Source organism: Otolemur garnettii, unplaced genomic scaffold (genome assembly GCF_000181295.1).
Source record: "Otolemur garnettii isolate 467f Iridium unplaced genomic scaffold, OtoGar3 scaffold00211, whole genome shotgun sequence".
NCBI lineage: Eukaryota > Metazoa > Chordata > Mammalia > Primates > Galagidae > Otolemur > Otolemur garnettii.
In genome coordinates, this window is record NW_003852606.1 from 1,094,155 (window position 1) to 1,112,993 (window position 18,839).

The following is an 18,839-nucleotide window of genomic DNA, read 5'->3' on the forward strand; positions in this document are numbered from 1 at the left end:
AAAAAAAAAAACTAATCAGCTCCAGATATTTCCATCACTCCTAAAGCTCAGGGGCCAAATCTTATACACCACCTGTTTTTTTTTGTTTGTTTTTTCTTGAAACAGAGTCTCACTTTGTTGCCCTCAGTAGAGTGCAGTGACATCATAGCTCACAGAAACCTCAAATTCCTGGGCTCAAGCGATACTCTTGTCTCAGCCTCATGAGTGGCTGGGACTACAGGTGCCTGCCAGAATGCCTAGCAATTTTTAGAGATGGGATCTCCCTCTTGCACAGGCTGGTCTTGAACCCTTGAGCTCAGGCCTCCCAGAGTGCTAGGATTATAGGTGTCAACCACTGTGCCTGGCCTCATACCACCTATTTTGGTAAATAATGTTTTATTAGAACCCTGTCCTGCTCATTTGTTTCCTTATCCTCTATGGTTTCTGATTTTAAGAGAGATTAAAACACTTCTGTGGGCCCTTAAGAGTGTCATGGGCTCTAAGCACCAGGTATCCTGTGCCTAATGGATAAATGAACTTGCAGCTGTTAAAAAGAAAAAAGGGTTCGAGACCAGCCTGAGCAGCATAGTAAGACCCTGCCTCTATAAAAAACAGAAAAATTGAGTGGCGCCTGTGGCTCAGCGAGTAGGGCACCGGCCCCATATACCGAGGGTGGCAGGTTTAAACCCAGCCCCGGCCAAACTGCAACAAAAAATAGCTGGGTGTTGTGGCAGGCACCTGTAGTCCCAGCTACTTAGAAGGCTGAGGCAAGAGAATCGCCTAAGCTCAAGAGCTGGAGGTTGCTGTGAGCTGTGACGCTATACCACTCTACTGAGGGCGACAAAGTAAGATTCTGTCTCAAAAAAAAAAAAAAAGTAAAGAAAAATTACCCAAGCACTGTGGCACACTCCTGTAGTCTCTGCTACTAAAGAGGCGTAGGCAAAATGATCACTTGTGCCTAGGACTTTGAGGTTGCCATGAGCTAGGCTGATGCCACTGTACTTTAAACCAGGCAATAGAGCAAGGCCCTGTCTCAGGAGAGAAAAAAAAAGGAACAAGGTAAAGGTGACCTGGCAAAGAGGGGTGTTCAAGCCACAATTTACACAGAACCGTCGCTCATAGCTGATGTGATACTACACCTGAGCCAACATCTTCCTTTCCTTCTACCCTCCCAATACACATATCCACCAAGAAAGAATACTGGATTCTCATCAGTGGGGAGGGATCAGCAGCATGTGTTTTTGGTTTGTTTGTTTTTTTGAGACAGAATCTCAAGCTACCGCCCTGGGTACAGGGCTGTAGCGTCATAGCTCACAGCAACCTCTAATTTAGGCTCAAGCAATCTTCTTGCCTTGGTTTTTCTATTTTTGGTAGAGATGGGCTCTTGCTTTTGATCAGGCTGGTCTCGAACTCATGAGCTCAAGCAATCCACCTGCCTTGGCCTCCCAGAGTGCTAGGATTACAGGCGTGAGTCACTGCCCTGGGCCTAGTAGCATGTGTTGTTAAAAGTGCAAACTGTTGGCTTGGTGCCTGTGGCTCAAGTGGCTAAGGCACCAGCCATATACACCTAAGTTGGCAGATTCGAATCCAGCCTGGGCCGCCAAACAACAATGACAACTGCAACCAAAAAATAGCTGGCGTCGTGGTTTGCACCTGTATATAGTCCTAGCTACTTGGGAGGCAGAGGCAAGAGAATCGCTTGAGCCCAGGAGTTGGAGGTTACTATGAGCTGTGATGCCACGACACTCTACCCAGGGCAACAGCTTGAGGCTCTGTCTCAAAAAATAAAAATATATATATGCAAACTGTCAAGCCCTACCCCAGATTTGCAGAATCAAAAACATGGGAGTAGGACCCCTGGTGATACTGATGCACCCTTTGATTTGACCTAAACTGCTCACAGCTTACCGCTGCATGCAAGGTTAGGAGTGAGTCTTCATTGGGTACTGCACATCACAGATATCAAATTAAACTCAGACACACTGGAATTTAAGCCTAGGCCCACCACTAAGTGTCACCTTGAATAGTGACTTCCCTCTTTAAGACTGTTTACTCTCTGGAAGATGGAGGCCCTGAGAGCAACCCCCACTGGAGCAGGAACACCCAGTGTCTCATACATGCTAACTGTTCCTGCGTAGGCCCCAGTGCATTGGTTTTTACATTATGTATATCCGTATGCACATATAACCGTGATCTCAGTCTAACATGAAAAATAGTTATAGGTTTTGTCTGAGTGACATGATCATCACTGCTATCACTGTGAAAAACAGCTGTTTCCTGCAAAGCGCCAAGGCCACTTGCCCAGTTCCACACTGGCCCCACATACCTGTCTTGCCTGTCCTCCAGGCCCTAAGACGGGGAAGCAGGCTAGGTATAGGCAGAGGGATAGGATCCCTGTCTCCGATTCGGACCTCGGCTACCAGCTCCAGCATGTCCTCGCTTCTGCAGAAGGGGTGGTTGAGCCTCAGGGTATTTCCAACTCTCACATCAGGGCCTCTCCCACTCCCCTGCCCAGCTACTCACTCGCCAGGCCGCAGGTCAAGGTGGCTAGGAACCCAGGTATCCGGGGGGTCCAGGACACTCACCAGCCCCGTGAGGAAGCTGTCTGCGGCCATGTCCAACACCTGGAATAGGCCAGGAGGGGCTCCACACTGTCCCTGCTCATATGAGGACTAGCAAACACTATTTTTCCCATATCTAACCTCTCAGGAACCCAGATAACCATGGCCCACAAGAAAACTCAAGGATCCAACCAATTCTCTTACTGTGACTGACTTCCAGACTCAAGGCCCAACTCTAGACCCAGAAATCAGGCCCCTAGACCCCTTTCCAACACTGCCCTTGATCAACACCCTAATGCCAAGAATCTGGGTCTCCAACCCCCACCTCCCCCAAACTCAGGGATCCAGGCTTCTGTTTCTTCCTCTCTCACACCTGTGAGTATAGGTGTCCAGCCCTCTCTTACTCACAGAAGCTGTGTCATTCCCCCCTGATTCCTGGGAACGAGGCTCTGACCGTGGGCTCCGGCAGCGCCTCCAACAAAGGCCATGACACTGAGAACCATCTAGAGAGAGAGATCTGCATGAGGGATCAGAGACAGGAGACTAGGCACAGAGACCTCTTCAGGGAGAGGAAAGAGGACCTGATCCAGCTCTTGATAATGGGGCCAAGTTCCTGCCAGCTCTGCAGCCCACTTTGTGCTGCCTCCCAGCTAAGACTTCTGGAGCACCTCCCAACACCCACTTCTCAGGCTCCAACTCTCACCCATTTATCCTCCTATCTGCCCTCAGATACCTCAGCTTGGCATTTGAGCCTTGTTGGTTCCCCACAGATCTCTTCTGCCTCCCCTACATCTACCCTCTCACCCCACTCATACCCTCCTGCACATAAGCCCCCACAAACCAGGATGCAGTCCCTCAAGGCTGTGCCCCTGCTACTGCCTATCAACCTTTTTCTAATCTGCCAACTCAGAGACCCTGAACACCTGTCACCCTCTAGGATGCCAACCCTGACCTGTCTCCTTCCACCACACTAGCTTAGGGAGACCTACTCCCTCTCATGAGGCTAAGACTGGGTCTCGCCTCCATGGCAGTTATGGGATCTGCTCCATCTTTGACTCCCTAAGCTAGCACAAGGGTAGCACCCAGGAGGCCTCAGAAAAGTTTATATCAATGATAGTGTAACAAAATTGCACAGAAAGGACAACAGCTAAAAGGAAGCACCATACCTTTGTCATTTGGCAGATCCCCCTGCAGTGAGCTTCCCACAGCCTGCTGAATGGCACGCTGGGAAAAGGGCAGGGGAGAACCAAGAATCAGGGGACTCATGCAAATGCTTTGCACCCTCTGCTCCTTCTGAGACAAATATTCCAGACACCCCAACAACCAGACTTAAGCACTTCACAAGAGCCAAGAGTTCAGGCCCCAGACCCGTCATCCCCTTTTGGCCCAGGAGTCAGGGTTCCCAGTTCCTCCCTCCCTCAGCCCCAGGAGTGCAGCAGCCTCACCAGGAGGAAGGCAGAAGGAGAGAGTGTGGGGTCTCTGTCCGGTGGACCATCACCCCGATCTTCACCCGACTCTTCCGTCTTCCCTCGAGACTCATCTTCTTCCTCCATGGTCACCTGATGGTTGAGGAGGCAAGAGTTTGGAGTGGAGGCTGGGGGCGGAAGCAAGAATGACATGAAGACCTCAAGGGCCTTCAACACTGCCTCCCTAGCATCATCTTCATACCCCTCTCCTCCTTCACCTCACACCAGTCTGCTCCAATGCTTGGGCAAGTACTAGGCCGAGCATAGACACCACAGGGACCAGAGCAGTGCTCTTCCACTTTTTGGACTTCAGCTGCTTCATCTGTCAGAAGGAAGCCTCCCCGGGCTCCAATTTCAACATCTCACTCCCCAGTTCCCACTGCTTCACCACAGCCTATCCAAACCTCAAGACCTCATTCCCTATCCTCATGGAATGCAAACCCAAAACTGAGATTTGTGTGTTACATTGTGATTTCAAAGAGTGTGTTCCATGGTCCAAAAAACCTTTCCAAGATTGAGGCATGCACCAGTATACTGGGGGCATTCCAGACCATACCTCAAACTCCCCACATGCTTCATAAAGCATCAGTTGTCCTTGACAGTAAGGACCTCAAAAATATTTTTTTAATTTTTTTTTTTTGAGACAGAGCTTCAAGCTGTCACCCTGGGTAGAGTGCTGTGGTATCACAGCTCACAGTAGCCTCCAGCTCCTGGGCTCAAGTAATTCTCCTGCCTCCGCCTCCTAAGTAGCTAGGACTACAGGCACCCACCACAATGCCCGGCTATTTTTTGGTTGCAGCCATCATGTCGTTTGGTGGCCTGGGCTGGATTCAAACCTAGCTCAGGTGTATGTGGCTGGCGCCTTAGCCACTTGAGCCACAGGCACCGAGCCAGGACCTCAAAAATATTTACATAAATAAGATAGAACCATGATAGTGCAATATAAGCATGCCTTTTTTTTTTTTTTTTTGAGATTCTCACTTGTCACCCTTGGTACAGTACCCAGGCACCACAGCTCACAGCAACCTCAAACTCTTGGGCTCAAGCAATTCTCTTGCCTCAGCCTCCAGAGTAGCTGGGATTACAGGCGCCTACCACGATGCCCGGCTATTTTTTTTTTTTTTTAGAGACAGGGGCTTGCTCTTGCTTAAGTTGGTCTCTAACCTGTGAGCTCAGGCAATCCACCCACCTCAGCCTCCCAGAGTGCTGGGATTACAGGCATGAGCCACCATGACCAGACAAGTATGCCACTTTAAAAATGAAAATGTTAAGCTTTGGAAAGGCATGCTATCCCCCAATGCAGGGCATTTGTTTATCATCTATCTGCCCAAAGCCTTTGCAATGTCAAGAAAACTCTTAGATTGTCTAGTCAGGCAGTTAAAAGATCATCCTTAAAACTGGTGGTCTCTTGGTTGGGGCTTAACAAGAGTATTTTAGCTGTAAGCTTCCCTGTGACTGTCAAATCTGCTACTCAGAAAATAATACTGAGTATTATAACCCAATCTCAAAATTCCTAGAAAGCTTCAAATCCCCTAACCCATAAATCAGTGTGTTTATCTGTAAATGGACAAAATAGTCATATCTATCTTGGAGAATGACTATGAGAAAGACTGATTTCTGCTACACACATGTATCAAACCCAAATTGTTCAATACAGATTAATAGTAATTATATTATAAACCCTTAAGGCCCAAGTTTCCCTTACCTCCTTCACTTCTGCTGTATAAATGTACAGAAAAGACATTGGCCTTATTCTCCATCCCACCATAGATTTTCAAGCTATGTCAAAGCTTCACATTTAGCCTAGCTTGGCCTAGTCCCTAACTCCAAAGACACACCCTGCCCTAATTATTACAGCAGTTCTCAACCTGTGGGTCGCGACCCACAGGAACTATATTAAAGGGTCACGGCATTAGTAAGGTTGAGAACCACTGGTCTATTACATCCTTGCCTCTTGTCAACATTCAATACCCTTGGCCCTGTGGACAATTCCAAGCCCTGGAGCCACTTCTAGCACCTCCTAAGGAAGAAAATGCTACCTAGAACTGTGACTGTCATATATCAGAAACTTAACCAACATCTGCTGAATAGACTTGGAGACCCCAAATCCTCTGCAGTGTACATGTACAAAGAGTGTGCTTGCTCACTAAGATGTGCCCCAGACTTTGCAGACACACCCTCGGTTTCTTAGATCTTACAGACGTAAGAAGATTCTGTAGATGCTGCTAAGTCTGTCTAGAACAGTGTTTCCCAAACTGCAGGGTCTGAGAGCAGTTTATTGCTCCACAAATAGCTTGAGCTTGTTATAAAAAGCAAATAGAACACAAGAGAAATTTCTCCACAGTATGTTACAAGTAGTAAGTAGAAATATCAATTTATGGGATTTTGATACTAGTTAAATCTCTATGTTGCTATGGACTGGCTCTTAATGAAAACTCTATGCCTTACTGCAAATCAAGGTCAACAGAGTTTGAAAAACAGTACTAGATGAAAACTAGATGATCCTACAAACTCTTCCAGACTAATGCTTTCTATAGTCCTAGGGTTACACAGAATTTTTAAACATTTTTCATTTGAATTATTTTCTGAAGGGCAAGTACATATGAGCTGGGCAAAATTTCCAACACTCTCTTTTGTATTACTCTACACGTTTTTTCCTGGCCCCAAAGGCATCTGAATTTGCTCCAGGCATAGAGACTGCATTCCTGTAGTCACATCAAAGCCACCTAGATGGTTCCAGGTCCTTCAAACTGCCCCTAGCCTCTTGTCACTCACCCATGTTAGACACTCCCCAGACCTTGGAGATCCACTGGAGCCTCTCAGAACATCTCAGTATTTGGCCCCCTCCTTTGCTGGGCACATCCCACCCCTCTAGGTAGCCGCTAAAAGACTTCCAGGCCCAATAAATGGTCCCAGACCTATGTAGACCAGCTGCATCCTCAGGCTAGCCCATGTAGACACTTCCCAGCCCTAATAGACATACCCTGGCCACTCTAGATGGCTCTGCAGATACTGCTCAGCTCTTGCAGACTTTCTTCACCCCTGGGACATTTCTCAAAAATCTCAAGATGGCCCCAGAACCATCCTAGCAGACCCTAGCCTCCAGTCAACCCATAAAGACGCTCTACAGAGCCTACAGACACGATCCAGCCCAGCTACATGATAGAGGGCAGGCCCTAGGCTCACTCCAGGCTTTGTGGCCACCCGCAGTCCAATCGGAGACGCCCCATGGATGCCCCCTGAAATCCAAAGATGCGTCCCGGGGCCCTGTGAAGGCCCCCAGCTTGGCGCCAGGTTTCACCGCTTCTGCCGGACCGCAGACCACCCCGCCAAGACCTCCAGGCCCTGCGGTGTGTAGTAAGGATCCCGGGACAACTAGCGACCCGACTCCGCCCCGCCCACCCCTATAGGCCCGAGCCCCGCGGCCCGGGCCGCCGCCGCCATCTTACCCCGCCGCTCGGGCTGCGGCTCCGGCCCCGGCGCGGGGCGGAGCGGGCTGGGGCGGGGCTCACGAGCAGAGGAGGAGAGAGGCGGAGCTAAAGCGCCGCCGAGCTTGCCGGGATTTCAAATACCGACTACGGTGCCGTGAAGGCTGGCGGGAAGGCGGCTGGACTCGGTTTCCCAGGAGTCAACGGGGCACACAAGGCGGAGTACGCGCAACGCACGCCGGGAGGCGTAGTCCATGCGCCACTTCGGTCGCGCGGGGACTGTAAGGGGTGAGAGGTGAAGTGGGCGGGGTTGCGGTAGCCTGCGAAGAGCCCCCCCCAAAGCGCCCTGGGCGTACACGGAAAGGGCTGGAATCCGGAAGTGACGCAGAGCCGCTAAGCCGAACAGATGCAATGAAATTGTAGTTTGCTGGAGTGAGCAGACCTGGATGGAAGTTGCCCCGCCCACATCCTGGGGCTCTCAGAATCCTCTTTACCCAGTCTCTCCTAAATATAGAACTGATGGGTGCAGTGGCGCGCGCCTGTAGTCCTATTTGGGAGGCCGAGGCGGAAGGATCGCTCCAGCCCAGGACATTAGAGAAGTCCTGGAGGAAGGTCTCTGGGCGGGGCTATGCTAATAAAAACTTAGAAGTTAGAGACCAGCCCAAGCGACATAGTGAGACCTTCGTCTCAAAAAATAAAAGTAAAATTAATTTAAAACCAAGGAACCCGACCCTACAGCCTCCTCATTCAGTACGGAGAAATCCCAATTCCGAAGCTGCTCATTCAGAGCAGAGGAGTCGACGACTCCTATTTCCCTCCTCCCTCGGAATCAGGAGTCTGTCCTTCCCAGGCCCCAAAAGTTGGGGCCTCAGACTACAAGCTCGCGCCTTACAGACATTCGGGTTTCTCCACCTCAGTGCCCCTGCTCAGACCCAGAATCCTGGGTTGCCAGCCTCTTCCACTCCTAAAGAATCCAGCACTCGGTTCTCTCCTTTACTGAAGCTAGTACCAAGGACTCCCAGAAACCCTCCTCCAGGGAGTCTCCTTCCTAGGACCCAGAAGTACAAGTCTCCAGCCCCATTCTTTCCCAAGAACCTAGATGTCTGGACCGTCAGCTTCCTCCTTCAGGACCAAGAAATCTGGCCCCAGGCCCTTCATGACCCAGGCGTCCCGATTTGGGCTAACTGGCTAATGGATTAGGAATGCAGTGATCTCAGGGCTCCTCCCTTCCAATTAGACAGCTATTCCCCTCTAGGGCCCCATCTCCCCTCCCAGTCTGTCTTCCGCTTGGCTGGGACAGCGGGAACCGGAAGCCTGGGTTCCTTAGAGGGCGGAGACTCCCGCTCCTAACCTAGACGCCCGGGTCAAGAGCTTGGCTAGGATCCCGGTGAAACTTCTCAAAACCTGCTGCTTCCCCCGAGCGCCCTATATACGGCCGCACACTGGTCGGCGAGCCCCGCCTACCAGAATAAGGCCTTTAAGATGGTGCTGGGAGAAGCTATGTCACAGGGGTCCTTATTTGCATAGCCCCTCCTTGAACAAACTTCTAGTCCTATCTGCCCAATAAATTCTTATTAGCATAGCCCCTCCCAGAGACCTACCGCCAACTGTGAGCGCGTGGCGCTGCTCTGGGACTGCACAGTTCTGTGATTAGCATATCTCCGCCCCCTTAGGAATTCCCCTTCTCAGGGTCTGCGGTTGTCCTGCCATTATTAGCATAGTTCCTCCTTTTCCTTGGCCTTGCCCCCTCCTTAAGTGTCCCGGGACGCAAGCCCTTATTGCCAGAGCTCATGATTATGCAGGAGCCTCATTAGCGTAGCCGGCCCCCGGGTCCCGCCCGGCTCCCCCCAAGCGGTAGCAGCGGCAGCGGCAACAGCAGCAGTGGCGACATGAGCAGCGGGGCGGCGTCCGGGACCGGGCGGGGGCAGCCCCGGGGCGGGGGGCCGGGACCCGGGGACCCCCCGCCCAGCGAGACACACAAGCTGGTGGTCGTGGGCGGCGGCGGCGTGGGCAAGAGCGCGCTGACCATCCAATTCATCCAGGTAGTGGGCCCTCACCCGGAAGGGTGCCTTCGGGATACAAAACTAGACCTTTTGGGGATCCCCAAGACCCCGATTTCCCCTTGATCCATCACTGAAACCCTCCCTTGAGCCCCTTTAATCTTAAAAAATCCCCTCAGATTGTGACTCTAAACTCCCTGAGGGCCTTCATCCCCCTAGACTAAGGATCTTACATTTGCATCCAGAGACCCTCAACCCCACACCAGTGCTGACCTAGCCCTAAGACCCCACATCCCTGCTGACCTAGCCCTGACCACTTCCTGGGAGCATCCTAAATACAGAACAGCCCTCCATTCAGACCCTAAGCATTCCCAGCATCCCCCCCCCCCCTTGATGCGACCTCCCTCCATCCTGAGCTGTCTCCCTTTAACCCTGGACTTCAGTTTCTCTCAGAGCCACTGGGAGCATCACTGGGAAAATGCCTATGCCCAGAACCTTTGAGGCTCCCCAGCCTGTATTTATTGCAACTATCTCCCCTAGAGGTCTGGGCATAATCTAGAAACCTTGGCCCTAAGGCTCTTCTGGGACTATCCAGTCCAGAGAGAGGCACCCTCTAACCCTTGCTCCAAGAAAATTTGCCTTTAGACTCAAGAAAAAAACATTTTAAACAGTCTTACTCTGTAGCACTGGATAGAGTGCTCTGGTGTCATAGCTTACAGCAACCTCAAATTCCTGGGCTCAGGGGATCCTCTTGCCTCAGCCTCCTGAGTAACTGAGTAGCTACTGGCCTCCACCACAGCAGCTAGTTTTGGGGGCGAGGGGGGGGTTGCAGTTCTTGGCTGGGGCTGGGTTTGAACCTGCCACCTCCAGTATATGGGGCCAGCACCCTACTCCTTTGAGCCACAGGCGCCGCCCAACAGCTAGTTTTTTTATTTTTAGTAGACACAGAAGTCTCAGTCTTACTCAGGCTGGTCTCAAACTCCTGAGCTCAGGCAATCTACCCACCTCCATCTCCCAGAGTGCTGGAATTACAGGCATGAGCCACTAAGCCCAATCAGACCCAGGAGATTTTTTAAAAGGTCCAGCCCCACGGCGGTGCCTGTGGCTCAGAAGGGTAGGGCGCTGGCCCATAAGCCAGAGGCAGTGGGTTCAAACCCAGCCCCGGCCAAAAACTGCAAAAAAAAAAAAGTCCAGCCCCTTACCCACTTCAGAACTCTCCAAGACTTCAAGTCCTAGCCATCCCCCATTCCTTGAGACCCACTTCACTCCTGAGGAAAACCAACCACTCCTCCATCTTGAGTTTTCTTCTATTCTACCTCTCTGAGACCCTGGATGGCCCCCAAATCATATCCAAGGAAGAAACCCCCAGATTCTTGACACCTTCAAAAACAATTGCTCCTTAGGATTTATGGGACCCCATAAATTCATCTCAAGTTCTCTTAAGATTGTACATTCTATAACAAACCTCCTAAGTGCCCCCAGAGCCACCTTAAGACTGGACCCTAGCCCCTGAGCCTCTCTAGATGTGCTAAAGACATGCTCCTAAACCCCTCACCCCCTAGTCAGCTTGGTTCGGGGTTCCTACATTCTCCCTCTGGGCCAAGCCCTTACCAAACACCCCTCTAACAGATGGGATGCAGCCTCCAGATCACCCTTTCTCTCCTGAAACTCTACTCCTGCCCAGGAAACCTCCACCACATTCCCAAGGGAAGCCCACCCCACCTTAGAGAAACCCCAGAAAGGTGTCTGCCTCAAGATGCTACTGCAAAGGCCCCGGGACCCAGACCCCTCTGCAGACCCCAGAAAGCACCTGTAACAGAGTCCTGTCTGCATAAAGGCCCCATCCCTGGGCCCCTTGCACCCAGGGGCAGACCCAGAGCTAGCCAAAGGCCTGGCTGGAGGCAGACTAGGCGGGACCCAGGCAGGAAGGGAGGGGCCCAGCCTGAGGGTGGGGCAGCTTCTCCTCAGCCGGATTGGAACAGGGACCTTCCCTTGGGAGGAGGCGCTGGAGGGCACTTGAGGAGGAGGGGAAAGGGGTAGAGGAGGAAGAGGAGCGGGAGATAAAAACTGGTAGATAGTCTGTATCAGAGCTAAATATTAAATATTTAGTGGGAATTTTCTCTAGATCTCACTGGTGCTGGATTAGGTGTAGTGCTATTAACATCCTCATTTTCCAAATGAGGAAACTGAGGCTTTGCGAGGGGGAGTGTCTGGTTAAGTTCATGGCCAGGATATAATCACAACATGGGAATGTGGGAAATGTACTTTAGACCAGAAAGACAGGACCAGGAGGGACTCACAGAGAGGAAATTGGGGGGTGGGTGGGCAGCAGATACCCAAAGAGCAAAGAGAAGGGGATAGAGACCTAGATAGAGGGAAATAGAGACCTAAAGAGACAGAGGGGACACAGACCCAGCTAGGGGAGATCAGATAGAGGGGGTCAGTGACTTGGGGCTCCAGAAAGAAGCAGTCATATTGTCTGCTGGGGTACTGCAGTGACATTGTCCTCTCCCCACTCCACCAGTCCTACTTCGTGTCTGACTACGACCCCACTATCGAGGACTCCTACACAAAGATCTGCACTGTGGATGGCATCCCGGCCCGGCTGGACAGTGAGGGCAGCCCAGAATAGATGGGGTTGTGTTGGCAGGGGCTGAGGGCTGTGGGGGTGGCTGGCGGGAGTCTCATCCCCATGATGGCACCTCTCCCTGTCTCTGCAGTTCTGGACACCGCAGGCCAGGAGGAATTCGGGGCCATGCGGGAGCAGTATATGCGCGCTGGCCACGGCTTCCTGCTGGTATTTGCCATTAACGACCGGCAGAGGTGAGAGAGGTGGTGGAGTGGGTGGAAGAGACTGGAGCCCAGTGGCTGGCAGGTCACACTTCTGCTTTGCTTGCAGTTTCAACGAGGTGGGCAAGCTCTTCACACAGATCCTCCGAGTCAAGGACCGGGATGACTACCCCGTTGTGCTGGTTGGGAACAAGGCAGACTTGGAGACACAGCGCCAGGTTTGGAACCACCCCACTTGCCTAGGGACCCCTTCAGAGCCTGGGAGGCTCTTTCCAACATGTTTCTCTGCATGTCAGCATCTTTGGCTCCTTTGGCTCCCTCCATTGTCACACTCCTCACCTAGATGTCACCCTGAAACCAGACCTTCTAGGTCACCAGATTACCCAGCGTGGCCATGTCCCCTCCTTTCTCTGCTCCCACCACATCCCTCGCTACCGTGATTTCTACACAGCACTTGAATTTCCAGCCTTTCAGGATCGCTGGCCTCTGTTGAGAACACCCTTACTTTTTTTTTGCCTAACCAAGTCCTGGTGCCTTCAGGCCAAGAGTGCAAAGCCTGCCCTAATTCCACAGTTTGATGGCATCAAGTCCTCTCAGTATCTCCTGCCGTGATCTCACTGGGAACTTTACCTTTTTGCTTGAGTCCCACAGTGGGTCACCTCTACAAAAGCACATAGTGTGCCTGTCTGCCTCTCGTGCTCCACCGAATTCTTCCTGGCCTGCGGTGTCCAGAATTGCAGGGACCTGACTTCTCCCATGTTCTCTGCCTCCCAGGTCCCCCGATCTGAAGCACTGGCCTTCAGCGCTTCCCACCATGTGGCTTACTTTGAGGCCTCAGCCAAACTGCGCCTCAATGTGGATGAGGCCTTCGAGCAGCTGGTGCGAGCTGTCCGGTAAGCCGAGCCCCTTCCCATCATCATTGTCCTTAGCCCCTCCAGCCCAAACTCACTGGCCTCTTCCCATAGGAAATTCCAAGAACAGGAGCTCCCACCCAGTCCCCCCAGTGCTCCCAAGAAGAAGGGTGGGGGTTGCCCCTGCGTCCTCCTGTAGCCTAAGTGAGAGAGAAGCAACCAGCATGAGCTCTTGGGACCACCTATCCTCAAACCTTGCTGTGTGACTTGAGGCCTTTGCGGAGCCTCAGTTTCCTCATCTGGGTCTCCCAGGACACACTACATCCCCCACCCCTACTTCTTGGCCTCCTCTGGGCTGTCACCACTGTGTGCCTTCTACCAATGCCTCTTTTCCCCAACCAAGACCCTGGTGGGGTGAGGGGTTCTGGGTCACTGCTGTATATAACTCCCCTCCCCTTGAAATATAAATGCCACTGCCAATGTCAAGAGGTGTTTTCTTTCTTTCTTTCTTTTTTTTTTGTTGAGCCAGAGTCTGTAGTTGTTGCCCTGAATAGAGGGCCTAGGCATCATAGCTCACAGCAACCTCCAACTCTTGGGCTCAAGTGATCTTGCCCTTTTGTTGTTGTTGTTCTAGAGACGGGGTATTGCTTTGCTCAAGTTGGTCTCAAACTTGAGAGCTCAAGTAGTCCATCCGCCTTGGCCTTTCAGAGTGCTAGGATTTACAGAGGAGTGAGCCACCTCACCCAGCCTGGAGGTGTTTTTATTTTTTTCTCACTGAAACCTCAAACTCTTGGGCTAAAGCAATTCCCCTGCCTCAGCCTCCTAAGTAGCTGGGACTACAGGCACAGTGCCCTGCTAATTTTTCTATTTTTAGTAGAGATGAGGTCTCACTATTGCTCAGGATGATCTCAAACTCCTGAGCTCAAGCAATCCACCTACCTCGGTCTTCCAGAGTGCTAGGATTACAGGAGTAAGCAACCATGCCCAACCCTAACCCTTTCTTTTTTCTGTTAAAGAACCCACCCTTGGGCTGCACCTGTGGCTCAGGGAGTAGGGCGCTGGCCCCATATACTGAGGATGGTGGGTTGGAACCTGGCCCCGGCCAAACTGCAACCAAAAAAAAAAAAAAAAGGAAAGAAAACTCACCCAACTACTGAGGAGGCTGAGATCACTTGAGTGTAGGAATTCAAGACCAGCCTGGGTAACACAGTGAGCCCTGTCTCAAAAAATTATTTAAAAAGGAGGGAGAAATGGGTTTAGAGGTGAGCAAATTCAGGGCACACCCAAATGCCTTGCTCCACCTCCAATCTAGAACCCACTGTTTGGGGAGGTGAAGGGGGCAAAGAGAATGAGTCAAGTCAGGGATGTGGATCACCCTTCTTCGACAGGGAACCTTTTTCTATTTTTGTGGGTATTTTATTGGGATAAAGGTTGAACATCCGATGTAAAAATTTTCTTTTCCTGGAAAGTTCTAGAACCACACTGTTCATGGCAGGTAGAAGCTACATGTGGCTTTTTGTTTTTTTGGTCTCACTCTGTTGCCCTCAGTAGAAAGCTGTGGCATCATGGCTCACAGCAACCTCAAACTCTTGCTTGGGCCCAAGTGATTCTCTTGCCTCAGCCTCTCAGGTAGCTGGGACTACTGGCACCCACCACAATGCCCGGCTATTTTTAGAGACAAGGTCTTGCTGTGGCTCAGGCTGGTCTGGAACCTGTGAACTCAGGCAATCCACCTGCCTCAGCCTCCCACAGTGCTAGAATTATAGGCGTGAGCCACTGCACCTGGCCCTCATGTGGCTGTTTTGAATAAACTCAGTTCTTTAGTCACAGCAGCAACATTTCAAGAGCTCAACAGTCACACATGGTAGTGGCTACCCTAATGGACAGGGTAAATATACAACATTCCTATCATTGCTAAAAGGGCTATTAGACAATGTTGTTCTAGAAGGTTCCAGGACCTTGGAGAAAGGCAGCAAAAGGTACAAACCCTGCCTACCTAGTTCCCACTTTCAGGATATATTGAGAAAGGCCTTTTGGTTGAAGAGGGAAGGACAGGTGGGTGGAATGTTGTCCAAGCAGCCATCTGGCAAGTTCTCCATTCCAGAATGTTCCCAATAGGACTGACATTGAAACCTAAACCCTGAATTCAACTTGGGGCCATTGTGGACAAACCCATGAGCCTCCCTCCTGTGGGAGGGGCAGAAGTGTGAGATGTCTCAAGGCTATAGGAATGGACAACATACTTTAGTCAGGAAACCCAAAGTTCATCCATATCCTGAGAACCTTCAGACTGCCCCACTGCAACCCAGGACCCCCAATCCTGGCTGCTGCACACTACCCTGGAAGGCTGGAAGCAACTGGAGACCACCATCTACCGACCTCCCAAGCATGTTTGGCCCAAGCCTGCTGAAACACCAAAACCTATTCAACATACCAGGCTTGAAACCTCAACAGAGCCTTCAATCCTTGGAACTTTGGCTTCATCTGACATTCAGCACCAGTTACCAATCTGCTCTCCCCGCCCTAGCCCCTGATCTCTGAATGCTCTCACTCAAACCTGCCCCCATAGCCTGCTTCCTGGTCCAAGGTGGAGCATGGCCTGGCTGCCTGGATTCAATTTTAACTCTGTCACTTCAGTCTTCTCACCTGTAAAATGGAAGCAATCACAGCTACTTTACAGGATGGGGAGAGGTGAGAGGGAGCAGAAGGAGAGAATAAGCACAGCATCTTGTAGGTACTAAGTGTTCACTATTAGTGACTATGGTCTAGTGTTCTCCATTCTGCTCCAGAACCATCAATGTCCCTCTGTATCCTAGATTAGAACACTGATTAGCTAAATATCCCTTTCCGGGTTCCATTCTCACAGGATCCTTGGCCTGTAATCAACCCTCCGCCCTGGGAGTGAGGCTCAGATGCATTGTGCCACATGCATGTTTGCATTCCTCCCTGTCACAACCTCTGCACACAGTGGGCTCACCCTGCAGGACTCAAGGAAGGGGCAGAGCAGGAGGCAGTATTCCTATCAGTTTGACACATCCACCTAAGCCCCAGCCAATGGTACTGTCCTCTCAGCAGAAAGGAGTCCTGTGCCAATTTCTCTCTCCCATAATCAACACTCCCTTGGCATTTCTGAGTCTTTCTTACAATATCCAAAGGGGCCAAATTCTTGGCTGGGACACTCTGCTTCTTGCAGGACCAAGATGCACATTAAGGTGACTAAAATTACTGCCTGCCCAAAAAAAGGCACACAGTGGACAAACCTTTGAAACAACTGGCAGGCCATTTTTTGGAATATTCACAGCCACTGGTGTTCCAAAGCTCCTAAAGACCATAGTGTAAGACTGGCATCTCTCAGGGCACGTGCTGGTGACTAGTATGTGTTCAGTTCCTGCCCTCCCCTGAGCTCCAACGGGCCCTGTCAGAGATTCTGTTTCTCCATGTTTTCATGCCCCTGTCTTTGTCCCCTTTTACCTTCCTGCTATGTCTTGCATCCCTGCCAAGCCTTTCAGGGTCTGCTACAAGTAATACGAGCTTTGGGCCTGGTGCTTTAAACTCCGTCTTGCTGTATTTCAACAAAAGACCATTTAACAGATGACAAAAGTTGATGGGCCTATAACCTACTTGCAATGCTAGTGCTACAGCTGGGATCCAAATTTGGGCAGTTTGGTACCCAAAGCCAATCACATGGTTATATTCCCTAAAAGAGATAATTCCTGATACTACATCTAGCCTCAGAACATTCTACCTACTTTCTATCCTAGAACTCTGGCCTGAGAAAATACCAATCCATTGGCCCCAGTTTAACAGCCCAGTCCAGGATCTTGAATGTGCCATTCTCTGTCAAAGGGCCACAGTTCAAGACACTGACAGTCCATCGTCAATCTTCATGATCCTAGAAAGTTCACGTCCATTGTTGACATTTTCATTGTGGTTCTGAAATCCTACTGTCCATCCTCTTTTCTATAAACCCAGGGGTCTAAAATCTATCACATGACAATATAGGCAACACCCAAGGATCTAGAACAGGGGTCCTCAAACTTTTTAAACAGGGGGGCCAGTTCTCTGTTCCCTCAGACCGTTGGAGGGCTGGACTGCAGGCCCTGGGACAAGTTGGCTGCTAAGCAGGACAGGCAGCAGCGGCAAAAACACCCGGCGGGCTAGATAAATGTCCTAGGTGGGCTGCATGTGGCCTGTGGGCCATAGTTTGAGGATGCCTGATCTAGACCTATGAAGGTGCTTCCTCAGTTTCACCTGGGAGGGAATCTGGAACACAGATGCTCCACCCTTAAATCTCACATGAGGTCTTTACCCAGTAACTCATGTTTCTGGAACACTAGTGGTCCACTTTTGATAATGCATGTCCATGCTCTAGAATTACTTTACTACTTTATAACTTTATAGGCTGTGTTCTAGAATAGTGCCAGTTGACCTCCACACTTTTTGGGGTAGAGGGGGCAAAGTCTGTCGCTCTGGTATGAGCCATGGCATCATAACTCATAGCAACCTCAAACTCTTGGGCTCAAGCAATCCTCTTGCCTCAGCCTCCCAAGTAGCTGGGACTATAGGTTCTTGCCAAAACGCCTGGCTAGTTTTTCTATTTTTAGCAGAGACAGGGTCTCACTCTTGCTCAGGCTATTAACTCCAGAGCTCAGGCAATTCACCGACCTGGGCTTCCCACTGCTAGGATTGCAGGCATGAGTCACCTCGCACGGACTGACCTCCATATTTTTAACATTCCTACTCTAGAAAACCATCCCTCAAATTGAATGTGCTTTACAACTTCCTCAGGACTTTATTGAGAAATGGCCTCTGAATGAGTAGATCTGAGAAGCAGCCTACGGTTCTACATTTCTATAAGTTCTTGGGGGAACTCCAAGAGTACTGGACCCTGGACCACACTTTGAAATAGCAAGGCTCAAGAACACAAGACTTGAGCCAGGCATGGTGGTACCTGTGGTACCAGCTTACTCTTGAGGCTGTGGCAGAAGGATCCTCCTAAAGCTAAAAGTTCAAATCCAACCTGAGAAACATGGAGAATACAGGACCCCCCCTTATTTATTTTTTTTTTTTTGAGATAGTTTATGTCACCCTCTGTAGAGGACTGTAGCTTCATCAGCTCACAGCAACCTTAAACTCTTGAGCTTAAACAATTCTCCAGCCTCAGCCTCCCAAGTAGCTAGGACTACAGGCACTTGCCACAATGCCTGGCTATTTTTTTGTTGCAGTTGTCATTGTTTAGCTGGCCCAGGCTGGGTTTGAACCCCCAGCTTCCGTGCATGTGGCTGCTGCTATAACCACTGTGCTACAGGTGCCAAGCCAGGACCCCATCTTCAATCCTGCAAGCCACACTCCAGAAACAGTGCAACAAAAACACCCATAAGCTTGGAATTTCAGGGCCCAGGAACAAAGAGACCCACCCTGCATCAGGGAGCCAAGAAAAAGCTGGCCAGTTTCTGATACCGTCACTGCCTATAGTGATTATAAATCCTGTAAAAATCCAAATTCTTCTTCCTTCAAGAGCTCAATCCCTCTCTCCTTGAGAGTATACTGGCTTATTTTTTGTGACAGAGTCTCAATATGTCACCCTCGTAGAGTACCGTGGCATCACAGCTCACAGCAACCTCCAACTCCTGGGCTTAAGCTATTCTCTTGCCTTGGCCTCCCAAGTAGCTGGGACTACAGGCACCCGCCACAATGCTTGGCTATTTTTTGTTGCAGTTGTCATTTGACAGGCCAGGGCTGGATTTGAACCCACCAAGTCTGG

The 18,839-nt window shown here is 50.7% G+C and overlaps 2 protein-coding genes across 6 annotated transcripts in view; one reads left to right on the plus strand and one right to left on the minus strand.

Moving 5' to 3' along the window:
• SCAF1 (SR-related CTD associated factor 1) overlaps positions 1 to 7,369 on the minus strand; it is a 17,385-nt gene extending 10,016 nt beyond the window's left edge. The window contains exons 1-6 of one of the 5 annotated variants that reach the window (XM_023507911.1): positions 7,193 to 7,369; positions 3,986 to 4,134; positions 3,707 to 3,764; positions 2,949 to 3,043; positions 2,503 to 2,603; positions 2,306 to 2,421 (exon numbers count right to left, since the gene is read on the minus strand). In XM_023507911.1, the coding sequence (XP_023363679.1) occupies positions 2,306 to 2,421; positions 2,503 to 2,603; positions 2,949 to 3,043; positions 3,707 to 3,764; positions 3,986 to 4,093 (478 nt within the window). In that variant the 5' untranslated portion in view covers positions 4,094 to 4,134; positions 7,193 to 7,369. Of the gene's footprint in view, positions 1 to 2,305; positions 2,422 to 2,502; positions 2,604 to 2,948; positions 3,044 to 3,706; positions 3,765 to 3,985; positions 4,641 to 6,781 lie in introns of those variants that run through there. The other 4 variants (XM_023507912.1, XM_023507910.1, XM_023507909.1 and 1 more) reach the window with 4 other exon arrangements.
• Positions 7,370 to 9,126: 1,757 nt separating this feature from the next.
• On the plus strand, positions 9,127 to 13,561 carry RRAS (RAS related). Its single transcript, XM_003801480.3, has 6 exons — positions 9,127 to 9,476; positions 11,959 to 12,046; positions 12,155 to 12,257; positions 12,334 to 12,442; positions 12,999 to 13,117; positions 13,190 to 13,561. Exons 1-6 carry the CDS (start codon positions 9,324 to 9,326, stop codon positions 13,272 to 13,274), a joined length of 657 nt encoding a protein of 218 aa, XP_003801528.1. The 5' UTR covers positions 9,127 to 9,323; the 3' UTR covers positions 13,275 to 13,561.
• The last annotated feature ends 5,278 nt before the right edge of the window (positions 13,562 to 18,839 follow it).